Below are 12343 nucleotides of genomic sequence, written 5' to 3' on the forward strand. Positions count from 1 at the left end.
ATCATAATTTGGAAGTGAGATGTAAAAAAAACAAACTGAAATTAAATTTCGCAGCATACAGATACATATCTCGTCAGGTTTAGTTTTCGCATGTTCTCATTCTTCTTGCAAGTTCAGTCTGGTGTTAAAGAAGGACGTTGATGTACACTGAAGGCGTTCGTTGTTGCAATTCACTTATCTCATGTCAATGTCTCCAGATCAGGCATATTCATCACTAAGAAATGTGCGTTGAAGCCTGTTTGAGACTGACTGAACAACTTGTCAATTCTACAAAAATTAAGATTTTACACCGTTTCTTGTTTTCTCCCCCGTTGAACGTATATATTATGAAAGGTCAGACATAAAATCTTTCTCTATATTTTAACATTTCCATTTTCATATTCTTACAATAGAGAACTGATTGCAAACACACAAACCATTCTGTTTGTTTTATCATTTTGTTCTTCCAAGAGATGACAATTTTTTTAAGGTAAACCAGTGATAACAAGTAATTCAATCCAACGTTAATCCAACAAGTAATTCAATCCAACGTTCAATCCAACGTTAATTGGCAAATATGCGACTTATCCTTCTACAACATGCTACACGTAAAAAGCAAATGGAAACATCTGGCCAGTGAATGTGTAATAGTTCACCACTCTACAATCCAGAATTGGCTAAACGAGCCATGAATCAGGGAACCAGTATGCTCAATCAGAGAATTTATAGACTAGTTCTTATGGAACTGGAAAAATGGTTAGGTTTTGGTCGGAAGCCTGATCTTTCCAAATCCCTTTTTGAAGCCATGTTTCAAAGTTTAATATAATAGAAGTACATTATATGTCGGCAAGTTCGACTTTCCTATACACACTATTCTTCAAGAACCCTCATCTAGATAGAAACATAGAATGTGACGGCAGATAAGAACCATTCGGCCCATCTAGTCTGCTCAATTTTCTAAATACTTTCATTAGTCCCTGGCCTTATCTTATAGTTAGGATAGCCTTATGCCTATCCCACGCATGCTTAACCCCTCCAAACTTCTGCAATAAAAGGGAATCATGACATGTCACACGTGTCATGTGTCCTTAAGGGGTTAAACTCCTTTACTGTGTTAACCTCTACCACTTCAGCTGGAAGTCTATTCCATGCATCCACTACCCTCTCAGTAAAGTAATACTTCCTGATATTATTTTTAAACCTTTGCCCCTCTAATTTAAGACTGCGTCCTCTTGTTGTGAAAGAGAAGGTGTGTGTTTGGAGAATACTGTTTTCCTGCAACACAAAATGCACTGTTTCTAAACTTATATTTCCATAAATAAATCTATAGAATACTTCCTATATGGGTGGGTAGTCCCAGAAAAGGAGCGTGCCCGCCCACTGAAGGTGTCAGTCAGCCTGACATCAAGCATGCCCTCCAGGGGCCAGCCTCCAGCATACAGGACTGCATAGAGAGTGCTGTCTGCATGGTCCAAGTGCCTGTTCACACGTCTAACAATGCACACGGGCTTCCCTGATGTCCTCCTGAACATAATCGGGAATGAGCCAGGCCCCGAAATCATGACTGTTTTAGGGCCTACTATAGTAAGTTTTGCTTTAATTGTTACTTAAAGAAACACTCTAAGCACCGAAACCACTGCGACACATTAATATCGTGCTTTGGGTGCATAAATGCTGCATGTTTTCTTGGTCAATATAAAACTTGATGTTTTTCTTTTACGTTTGTCCTCAAGCCATCAGTGAACTTTAATAAAGTCTGTCGAGATCATGTGATGAGAGCAGCCAATCGAAGACTGTGATTTGCTCAGTAGGTCCCTGCTGAGTTTTCTGATGCTCAAAATGCCCAAAGAAAAGCAAAGTAAAAAAAAAACGCACTCATAGAGTAGTCCAGAAATGATAAGTTGAAAATGGTTCGTTCCTGATGATTGCTGTGTTTTTTTTCTCTGTCTTTGTCTGAAACTGTGATGTCATTGAAAAGAAACAGACATGATGTCATGGTGTTAAGCACGAGAGGTAGGTTCAAGGAACCAGCGATGGATCAAGAGGATCAATTCTCTAATTATAGCAGTAATGCCGAGGGAGTCTTCAAAACATATGGAACACATTGTGGTTTCAAGCTGATGGGAAATTGGGTCCATTTGTGAGCAATCCGCGGAACAAAGCGCGCTCAGTGTCTTTGTGTGAATTTCTCTTGTGTCGTAAAGGTTACATTTAATGACATCTCAAGGTCGTAAGACACATATTGAAATAACTGCTGATTGCTGCCTTACATTTACTGCCAACATGCAATTCATTGCTATTAAAGCGTTTGACCTCAAGCAATATAATAATACATGTATTTCATAGCAACATTTTTAACTTTCCATGTGCCGGAGAGATAAAGTGTTCATCGCCTTGTATAATACGTTAAAATGTTTAATATTTACACGCTATTCTTCATATGACTGTCACTCGCTCCAGAATGGACCCATCTGTAGTAAATAAATCCTCTCCTTTTATTATCGGATTGTGTTCTAAACCAACAATTTATTCTGAATGCTAAAGTTTTTTAGGGAATGAGTAGTTTGCCTGTGTAACGAGGGGCCTGTGTTCTAAGTTTTAAATGAAGAAAGTGTGAGGACATGTATTGGGTTCTTGCACTTTGCTTGATGGTTCCATTGAATTGACGCTCTGTATCTGCCTCAATCATCATTCTAATTACAGAATATCTGTTTCTCCACAGTCCGAGCCCCACAATTCCTGGTTCAGCCGTTGTCTACCTTCCAGAAGTATGGAGGCTCCGTCACCCTGAGTTGTGCGGTGGAGTCAGCTGGTGCGGTTATCTCCTGGAGACTAAATGGAGTGGAGTTGGGAGCCGATGGAGTGGCCCCCGGGGTTCTGATATCTGGTGGTACCTTGGTCATTCCTAGTCTGAACAATGAGACGGTGGGGCGGTATCAGTGCATTGCTCGAACCTCAGCTGGGGCAATGGCCAGTGTCCCAGCCATAGTGACCCTGGCCAGTAAGTATTCCAAAATTTATAGCAATATATGTTCTCCCACTTTTTGTGATTATTATCATGGCAGTTTCTGAAATACAGGGTTTCAAATATGTTTTATTACATAATTTATATATTGTGTTATTATATAATAATGACATTCCAGCAGTCTCCTAAATGATGGTAAATTCACAAAGGATACACGTTGGTGTTTCTTCTGTTGGTCATTGGCATTGTCCGGTGGGTTTACTGGCTTAGACTTTTTATTCAGCTCTTTTCAGAATGTTACACTCTATCAAGCTTTTTCTGAATTTATGATCTCCATTCTCACTTGTACTACACAGTGCACCTACCATGTGTGAGTCTGGAGTGTCCCTTTAATAATATAAGCCCACTCAGTATAACTAACTGTAACCTAACCTACACAGTGCACCTAACGTGTGTGGGAGCCTGGAGTGTCCCTTTAATAATATAAACCTACCCAGTATAACTAAATGTAAGCTAACCTACACAGTGCATCTAACATGTGTGGGAGCCTGGAGTGTCCCTTTAATAATATTAACCCACCCAGTATTACTAACTGTAACCTAACCTACACAGTGCATCTAACGTGTGTGGGAGCCTGGAGTATCCCTTTAATAATATAAACCCACCCAGTATTACTAACTGTAACCTAACCTACACAGTGCATCTAACGTGTGTGGGAGCCTGGAGTATCCCTTTAATAATATAAACCCACCTGTTATAACTAACTGTAACCTAACCTTCACAGTGCATCTAACGTGGGTGGGAGCCTGGAGTGTCCCTTTAATAATATAAACCCACCCAGTATAGCTAACTGTAACCTAACCTACACAGTGCACAGAACATGTGCTGGGAGCCTGGAGTGTCCCTTTAATAATTTAAACCCACCCAGTATAACTAACTGTAACCTAACCTACACAGTGCACCTAACGTGTGTGGGAGCCTGGAGTGTCCCTTTAATAATATAAACCCACTCAGTATAACTAACTATAACCTAACCTACACAGTGCATCTAACGTGTGTGGGAGCCTGGAGTGTCCCTTTAATAATATAAACCCACTCATTATAACTAACTGTAACCTAACCTACACAGTGCACCTAACGTGTGTGGGAGCCTGGAGTGTCCCTTTAATAATATAAACCCACCCAGTATAACTAACTGTAACCTAACCTACACAGTGCATCTAACATGTGTGGGAGCCTGGAGTATCCCTTTAATAATATAAACCCACTCATTATAACTAACTGTAACCTAACCTACACAGTGCACCTAACGTGTGTGGGAGCCTGGAGTGTCCCTTTAATAATATAAACCCACTCATTATAACTAACTGTAACCTAACCTACACAGTGCATCTAACGTGTGTGGGAGCCTGGAGTATCCCTTTAATAATATAAACCCACCTGTTATAACTAACTGTAACCTAACCTTCACAGTGCATCTAACGTGGGTGGGAGCCTGGAGTGTCCCTTTAATAATATAAACCTACCCAGTATAGCTAACTGTAACCTAACGTACACAGTGCACAGAACATGTGCTGGGAGCCTGGAGTGTCCCTTTAATAATTTAAACCCACCCAGTATAACTAACTGTAACCTAACCTACACAGTGCACCTAACGTGTGTGAGCATGGAGTGTCCCTTTAATAATATAAACCCACCCAGTATAACTAACTGTAACCTAACCTTCACAGTGCATCTAACGTGGGTGGGAGCCTGGAGTGTCCCTTTAATAATATAAACCCACCCAGTATAACTAACTGTAACCTAACCTTCACAGTGCATCTAACGTGGGTGGGAGCCTGGAGTGTCCCTTTAATAATATAAACCTACCCAGTATAGCTAACTGTAACCTAACGTACACAGTGCACAGAACATGTGCTGGGAGCCTGGAGTGTCCCTTTAATAATTTAAACCCACCCAGTATAACTAACTGTAACCTAACCTACACAGTGCACCTAACGTGTGTGGGAGCATGGAGTGTCCCTTTAATAATATAAACCCACTCAGGATAACTAACTGTAACCTAACCTACACAGTGCAGCTAACGTGTGTGAGCCTGGAGTGTCCCTTTAATAATATAAACCCACCCAGTATAACTAACTGTAACCTAACCTACACAGTGCATCTAACGTGTGTGGGAGCCTGGAGTGTCCCTTTAATAATTTAAACCCACCCAGTATAACTAACTATAATCTAACCTACACAGTGCAGCTAACGTGTGTGAGCCTGGAGTGTCCTCTTAATTATATAATTCCACTCAGTATAACAAACTGTAATACAATTGACGAAATACTTTTAATCTATTCAGAAAAACAAAATGCGCAAATTTATTGTTAGATGGCTGATACTTATTAAAAATGTTTACTGGTACGGAAATCACTCCCTTTGCTGAGCTCCAACAGAAGTACAGCCTAGCTCCTAGATATGTGTTCCCTTACCTCCAAATTAAAAGCGCACTATTGGAGCATGTAGATAGGACCACAGAGGGCAAGGCTGGGGAATCTACTCAGCAATGCGATCTCCTTATGACATGTTGGAAATACCCCCTTAGGCCTAAATTGCTCTCCAGGTGCTACAAAGCAATATCGAACTTCCCACTGTCCCCAAACCTATCATTTATGTCCCAATGGGAAAAAGAAAGTGGGACAACTCTTCTTCCCCACAAATGGCTAGCACTAGTCAATGCACTGACTGGGTATACCGCGTGCTACTCACATATTGAAGCTCACAGAAAGCTAATGTACCGATGGTATCTGACGCCGGATAAACTTAGCAAAATATACCCAAACACTTCTGACCGATGTTGGAGATGCCGAGCACAAAAAGGCACGACGCTCCACATATGGTGGGGATGCGACCTTATTCGGCCATTGTGGTTGGAGGTTTCTAGGTTGCTTAGCAAAGTAGATATTATTCTCCCGCTGGAGTTTGGGGCCTGCCTATGGTTGGACCTTCCCGCCAGCTGGACGAAGCAGGAGAAAGCATTGGCCGCACAGGTGATACTAGCAGCTAGAGCTCTTATAGCGCTCAATTGGAAATCAACCAATTGCCCCTCTGAAAAGAACCTCATGGACAAAATCCGACTAAATTATGTATATGACATCTCATCGGCGATAACTGCCGACCAAAAACATAAAATATCTCAAAACTGGGAACCTTGGTGTAGCCGCTTTCAGTTCCAGCCTCCATAAAACCTTCAATAGGCCTCAGAGCCAGATCATGCACACACCTGTTACTAACTATAAAAAAAAAAACACACAAAAAAAAAAATAAGAGAACTTTAGGGCAGGGAGCTTCTTATTCCTCACCCCCCCCCCCATCCTGGTCGATGCCATCGCCTAAGACGACAGCCATAGGAATCCGAATAGCTGCTGGATAGCAAGCAGTTATGGTTCTCCCTCATGTTAGATTTATGTTAGATTGTTTTTTAAATGTATTCTATTTGTTTTTTTCGTTATTATGCTTTAATTTGGGAGGTTCAGGCGGAGCAATGCCTTGACACTTACGTAATACATCACAGAGTGCCACACTTAGGGGGATATATAGGAGGCATTAATCGTGTAGGTGGAGAGCCTCGTCGAGTAGACAGCCGACACTTGAGACTTCTTGACCCCCCTGAATGCCCAACAAGGTTAAGGTATATAGCAGGTACACGTATCACATGACGAACAGACACAAGATAGCCAGAGCATCGCCCCTGCATGCCTATAAAAGGCTGATAGCTACACTGTCTCAATGACGAGTTACACTTGAAGGTGGAAAAGAGGGGTATGGGTAACGCCCGTTCTAAATTGGGACGAGCAGAGACTACACTACGCCCAAACCACTGCGTACATAGATAGGCGGTGATTAATATGAAATATGAATGTCACTGTGTTGTATCTGATCCTTTGTACTGTAACCCTGAATCCCCCACCCTACCCCTTTTTTTTCTGTACCCCCACCCTTTCTATTTTATGATCGAAAACAATAAACTCAATTAATAAAAAAAAAAAAATCATATTTTAAGGGCTGGATTCAACCGTTTTGTTTTCAAGACACCAGAATTGATTGTGTCCACTATGAAGTTGCTTGATGCATAACCAATGTACCCTGGCAAAGTGTGACCTGACCCACATATGTCGGAACCTACACCCTTAGACCCTGAGAAAGTGCACATTCCCCCCCCCATGGGAGTTCGAGAATAATTTGTATCCTGTATTTTGGGGAAATTGGGAAAGCAAAGAAATGTTTTTAAATGTGCTTGCAACAAACATTTTATCTGATAATCATCTTGTTGCTAAAATTAATTGTAAAACACTACGGAATATGTTTGCGCTACATAAACACATCTTTAGTGTGCGAATCCATGCCATACCATTAGCGCTTTGTAGGATTATTTCGCGATGTTTAAATCTACTTAACTCCACTATTAAGATGTCCGGAGCTGGGGAGTTACATGGAGCCAGCTAAAGAATTGTTTTGACTCGTATTTTCGTGGAATGCATAACACCCTGGGGTTGTTCCAGCAGAGAAAGGGTTACAGCGAATCTGTCAGCTCCCGAAACTCTAGAGATGCCCTCAATCTGCAATAATACTCCTTGCAGGTGAACATACCAGGGGGGGGGGGGGGGGAGAGTAAGAGGAGCTCCCCCCAAGAGATGGAGGGGAGGGGGCATGGGGTGGTAAACGGAGCCCCTGTCATTAATCCCTGAGAGTTTTGGGACTTGGCCCAGGTTAGGGGAGTGAGATTGAGTTTCTGAAAACACATTCCTGAGCAGAATAAGGGTAGTGTTTTGCGTGTGACTTGATAAATGAGCGTGTACTAGCAATAGTGGGGGAGGCAGAATGAGATGAGTGCTCTGATTACTGTGGCATGGTTCTCATTTCTATTAACCCATTTATTGCTGGACGCCAGGGGATCAAGATACCATAATTACCGCCTTCCTGTAATTACCAGAATCTGGACTGACAAAGAGCTGATTAGATGGCTTTTATTGTAATTCCCCCCTTCCCCCCTCAAAATCTCACTGGCAGATGTACCACGGTAGAAGCGGGGTTAATGTATTCTAAAAGTTGAAGAAGGGCAACTTGGAAAAATAATAGGAAAATAGTAAAAAAAAAAACACATTTCAATATTATCGTTCCAGCTATTTTTTTGTAATTTATTTATGTTTCAAAAACATGACCAAGTGTAATTACACATTGTGCTACTGTGTAAATAATGAACACAAATGTGCGCACATTATATTGTGTTAACGGGTGGCATTACTGTGTGTTTTAATGTGATTTCCCATGTGCTGCAATTTACTACATTTACCTACAATTCGACATTTCAGTCCTCGAGGCCACAAACAGGGCCGGTTTGTCAGCCTTCCCATAGGAATTGAATTTAAAAATGCCAAAATCGGGGACTGTTCTGAGTGGTGAAAGTGCTAGAGGCGAGAAAGTAGCAATGTTTCTGAATGTATGGGATATTTTTTACACTTTTTTCTTCTTTCTCTGATCTTTTTGTGAGTTGATTAAAGTCACGAATACTACAACTTAACCACAATCCCTTAATAAGGTTCTGTCAGTCATATTTTCCAAAGAATATTTGCCAAAGCCAAAACATGGCCTCTAGATGTGGGGAAGGGGCGAAGCAGTGTATAGGGATTTATTTACATTAAGCCGTCTGTCGTGGGCACCACCATCGTTCCATTTGGCCATGGCTTCAGCTCCCTCCCCTTCTTCCACGAAGCATGGCAACAGATCATCACAGAGATCTTCAAAGATCGGACCCTCCTTTCAGCTATAGCTGCTGGGATTTTCTAAACCTTGGTTACCTATAAGACATAAACTCCTATGTTGGTCTCTTATTTACTCTGACTGATTTCTAAACACATTTATTGTAGTTGAAAGACACATTACTGGGAGTGTTATTGCTGTGGAGCTCTGTTATACACTCAGACACATTACTGGGAGTATTATTGCTGTGGAGCTCTGTTATACACTCAGACACATTACTGGGAGTATTATTGCTGTGGAGCTCTGTTATATACTCAGACACATTACTGGGAGTATTATTGCTGTGGAGCTCTGTTATACACTCAGACACATTACTGGGAGTATTATTGCCGTGGAGCTCTGTTATACACTCAGACACATTACTGGGAGTATTATTGCCGTGGAGCTCTGTTATACACTCAGACACATTACTGGGAGTATTATTGCTGTGGAGCTCTGTTATACACTCAGACACATTACTGGGAGTATTATTGCTGTGGAGCTCTGTTATACACTCAGACACATTACTGGGAGTATTATTGCCGTGGAGCTCTGTTATACACTCAGACACATTACTGGGAGTATTATTGCTGTGGAGCTCTGTTATACACTCAGACACATTACTGGGAGTATTATTGCTGTGGAGCTCTGTTATACACTCAGACACATTACTGGTAGTATTATTGCTGTGGAGCTCTGTTATACACTCAGACACATTACTGGGAGTATTATTGCTGTGGAGCTCTGTTATACACTGACACATTACTGGGCTTATCATTGCTGTGGAGCTCTGTTATACACTCAGACACATTACTGGGAGTATTATTGCTGTGGAGCTCTGTTATACCCTCAGACACATTACTGGGAGTGTAATTGCTGTGGAGCTCTGTTATACACTCAGACACATTACTGGGAGTATCATTGCTGTGGAGCTCTGTTATACACTCAGACACATTACTGGGAGTATTATTGCTGTGGAGCTCTGTTATACCCTCAGACACATTACTGGGAGTATTATTGCTGTGGAGCTCTGTTATACACTCAGGCACATTACTGGGAGTATTATTGCTGTGGAGCTCTGTTATACACTCAGACACATTACTGGGAGTATTATTGCGGTGGAGCTCTGTTATACACTCAGACACATTACTGGGAGTATTATTGCTGTGGAGCTCTGTTATACACTCAGACACATTACTGGGAGTATTATTGCTGTGGAGCTCTGTTATACACTCAGGCACATTACTGGGAGTATTATTGCTGTGGAGCTCTGTTATACGCTCAGACACATTACTGGGAGTATTATTGCGGTGGAGCTCTGTTATACACTCAGACACATTACTGGGAGTATTATTGCTGTGGAGCTCTGTTATGCTCAGACACATCACTGGGAGTATTATTGCTGTGGAGCTCTGTTATACACTGACACATTACTGGGAGTATTATTGCTGTGGAGCTCTGTTATACACTCAGACACATTACTGGGAGTATTATTGCTGTGGAGCTCTGTTATGCTCAGACACATCACTGGGAGTATTATTGCTGTGGAGCTCTGTTATACACTGACACATTACTGGGAGTATTATTGCTGTGGGGCTCTGTTATACACTCAGACACATTACTGGGAGTATTATTGCTGTGGAGCTCTGTTATGCTCAGACACATCACTGGGAGTATTATTGCTGTGGAGCTCTGTTATACACTGACACATTGCTGGGAGTAGTATTACTGTGGAGCTCTGTGATACACTCAGACATATTACTGGGAGTATTATTGATGTGGAGCTCCGTTATACACTCAGACACATTACTGGGAGTATTATTGCTGTGGAGCTCTGTTATACACTCAGACACATTACTGGGAGTATTATTGCTGTGGAGCTCTGTTATGCTCAGACACATCACTGGGAGTATTATTGCTGTGGAGCTCTGTTATACACTGACACATTGCTGGGAGTAGTATTACTGTGGAGCTCTGTGATACACTCAGACATATTACTGGGAGTATTATTGATGTGGAGCTCCGTTATACACTCAGACACATTACTGGGAGTATTATTACTGTGGAGCTCTGTTATACACTCAGACACATTACTGGGAGTATTATTGCTGTGGAGCTCTGTTATACACTCAGACACATTACTGGGAGTATTATTGCTGTGGGGCTCTGTTATACACTCAGACACATTACTGGGAGTATTATTGCTGTGGAGCTCTGTTATACACTCAGACACATTACTGGGAGTATTATTGCTGTGGAGCTCTGTTATACAAAGAGGGAGATTAGGATAGAAAAGAGGGACAGAGGGTTTTAGGCCTTAAATAGAGACTGTCCCTTATACATAGGGACAGTTGGGAGGTATGTTTGAGTGCCACAGCAGTGGTCAATGAATTGGCCAGATGTGCTCCATAGATTACAGGCCATGTTAATATAATGTATCTCTGGTATATTGATAGTGTAGTGTACTAGTGTACTGCTTTATGTCAATAATGTTTTGCTTTTTGATGGTTTGTCTTTTCACAAAAATAGTTTTTGTATTGTATTCTTAGAATTTTAGCTTTGATGTGGCTCTGTATGCAGTTTTGTTTTTCACATCCCACTACAAACCTCTGTCTTTCCTTCCGTGCTCAACAGACATGCTAGAAAAAGCTTATTAAACACATGTAAGCCAGCAGTCCGTTAGTACGTGATTTAGGGGCCCTAAGTAAATACATTGAGGGGGCCCAACTACAGCACAATCTAGTTAGACAGAGAAAAAATATCTCTCCATGGTGTAACACAGCCATTCATAGAGTTTCTCGGTCCTCAATGTGGAAAACATACATTGATTTATTATGTAAGTTACAAGATTTGAGTGTTATGTATTTAGCTGCTGCAAGGAACTCCGGCAAAGTGAGGCTACCAAGAGAAAGACAGGAATAATATTAAACATATTGGGCTTCTTGCGACCATGACTGATTGGCATGTTGGTGGACTTAGTGAGAATGTAGCTAGAAGTGAAACTAGATTTGCTCTGTCTGTTTTTTTAAGTGTGTCAAAGCCAGAGTATTTTGTTGAAGATCCTGCCATTTGTTCTGAGCCATGTGAGTTAGGTAGGTATTTCAGGGAATTAGACTTCCGAGTGTCTGCAACACTATTCATCCAATATTCATCCAATCAGAAGCCAAAACAGGTTCTGAGTATTATTTATACATTTCTCGCAAGATATTTTTTTATACAATTCAGAATAGAAGTGTTTGACATAGCACACAAGGATCCCCTTACAGTACCAGAGACGCTCGGCATCGCACAGTCCCATTGTTCCCCATCCATAGCATTTTGGAATTACAACAAAACACATCATTAATGGGAACTCAAAGACATTGCACAGTGAAGTGGCCATGAAACTGTGTTTGTTTAGACTTCTTTAATTGTCTTCTGAGCTGATGTGTGACCTTGTGTAGGTGATCAAAGGGTTTATTTATTAATTGGAGATTGTGGAGCATCAACCCCCATTTTAGTAAAAATAAACAATTTTTTTTAATATTTTTTTTTCTACATTTGTGGCCCAAAATTTTTAATTCATTAGTCAATATGTCACAATTTCTAGTCTAGTAAATTAATCCAGAGGAACTA

At 41.2% G+C, this 12343-nt stretch overlaps 1 protein-coding gene across 2 annotated transcripts in view; it reads left to right on the top strand.

Annotated features, from left to right (window-relative positions):
- The window catches only part of BOC (BOC cell adhesion associated, oncogene regulated), a 71185-nt gene that overhangs the window by 36146 nt on the left and 22696 nt on the right, over positions 1-12343 (top strand). For both annotated transcript variants that reach the window (XM_063446306.1, XM_063446311.1), the window contains exon 3: positions 2702-2980. In XM_063446306.1, coding sequence (XP_063302376.1) covers positions 2702-2980 — 279 coding nt within the window. The remainder of the gene's footprint in view (positions 1-2701; positions 2981-12343) is intronic.

Source organism: Pelobates fuscus, chromosome 1 (genome assembly GCF_036172605.1).
Source record: "Pelobates fuscus isolate aPelFus1 chromosome 1, aPelFus1.pri, whole genome shotgun sequence".
Classification (NCBI taxonomy): Eukaryota; Metazoa; Chordata; class Amphibia; order Anura; family Pelobatidae; genus Pelobates; species Pelobates fuscus.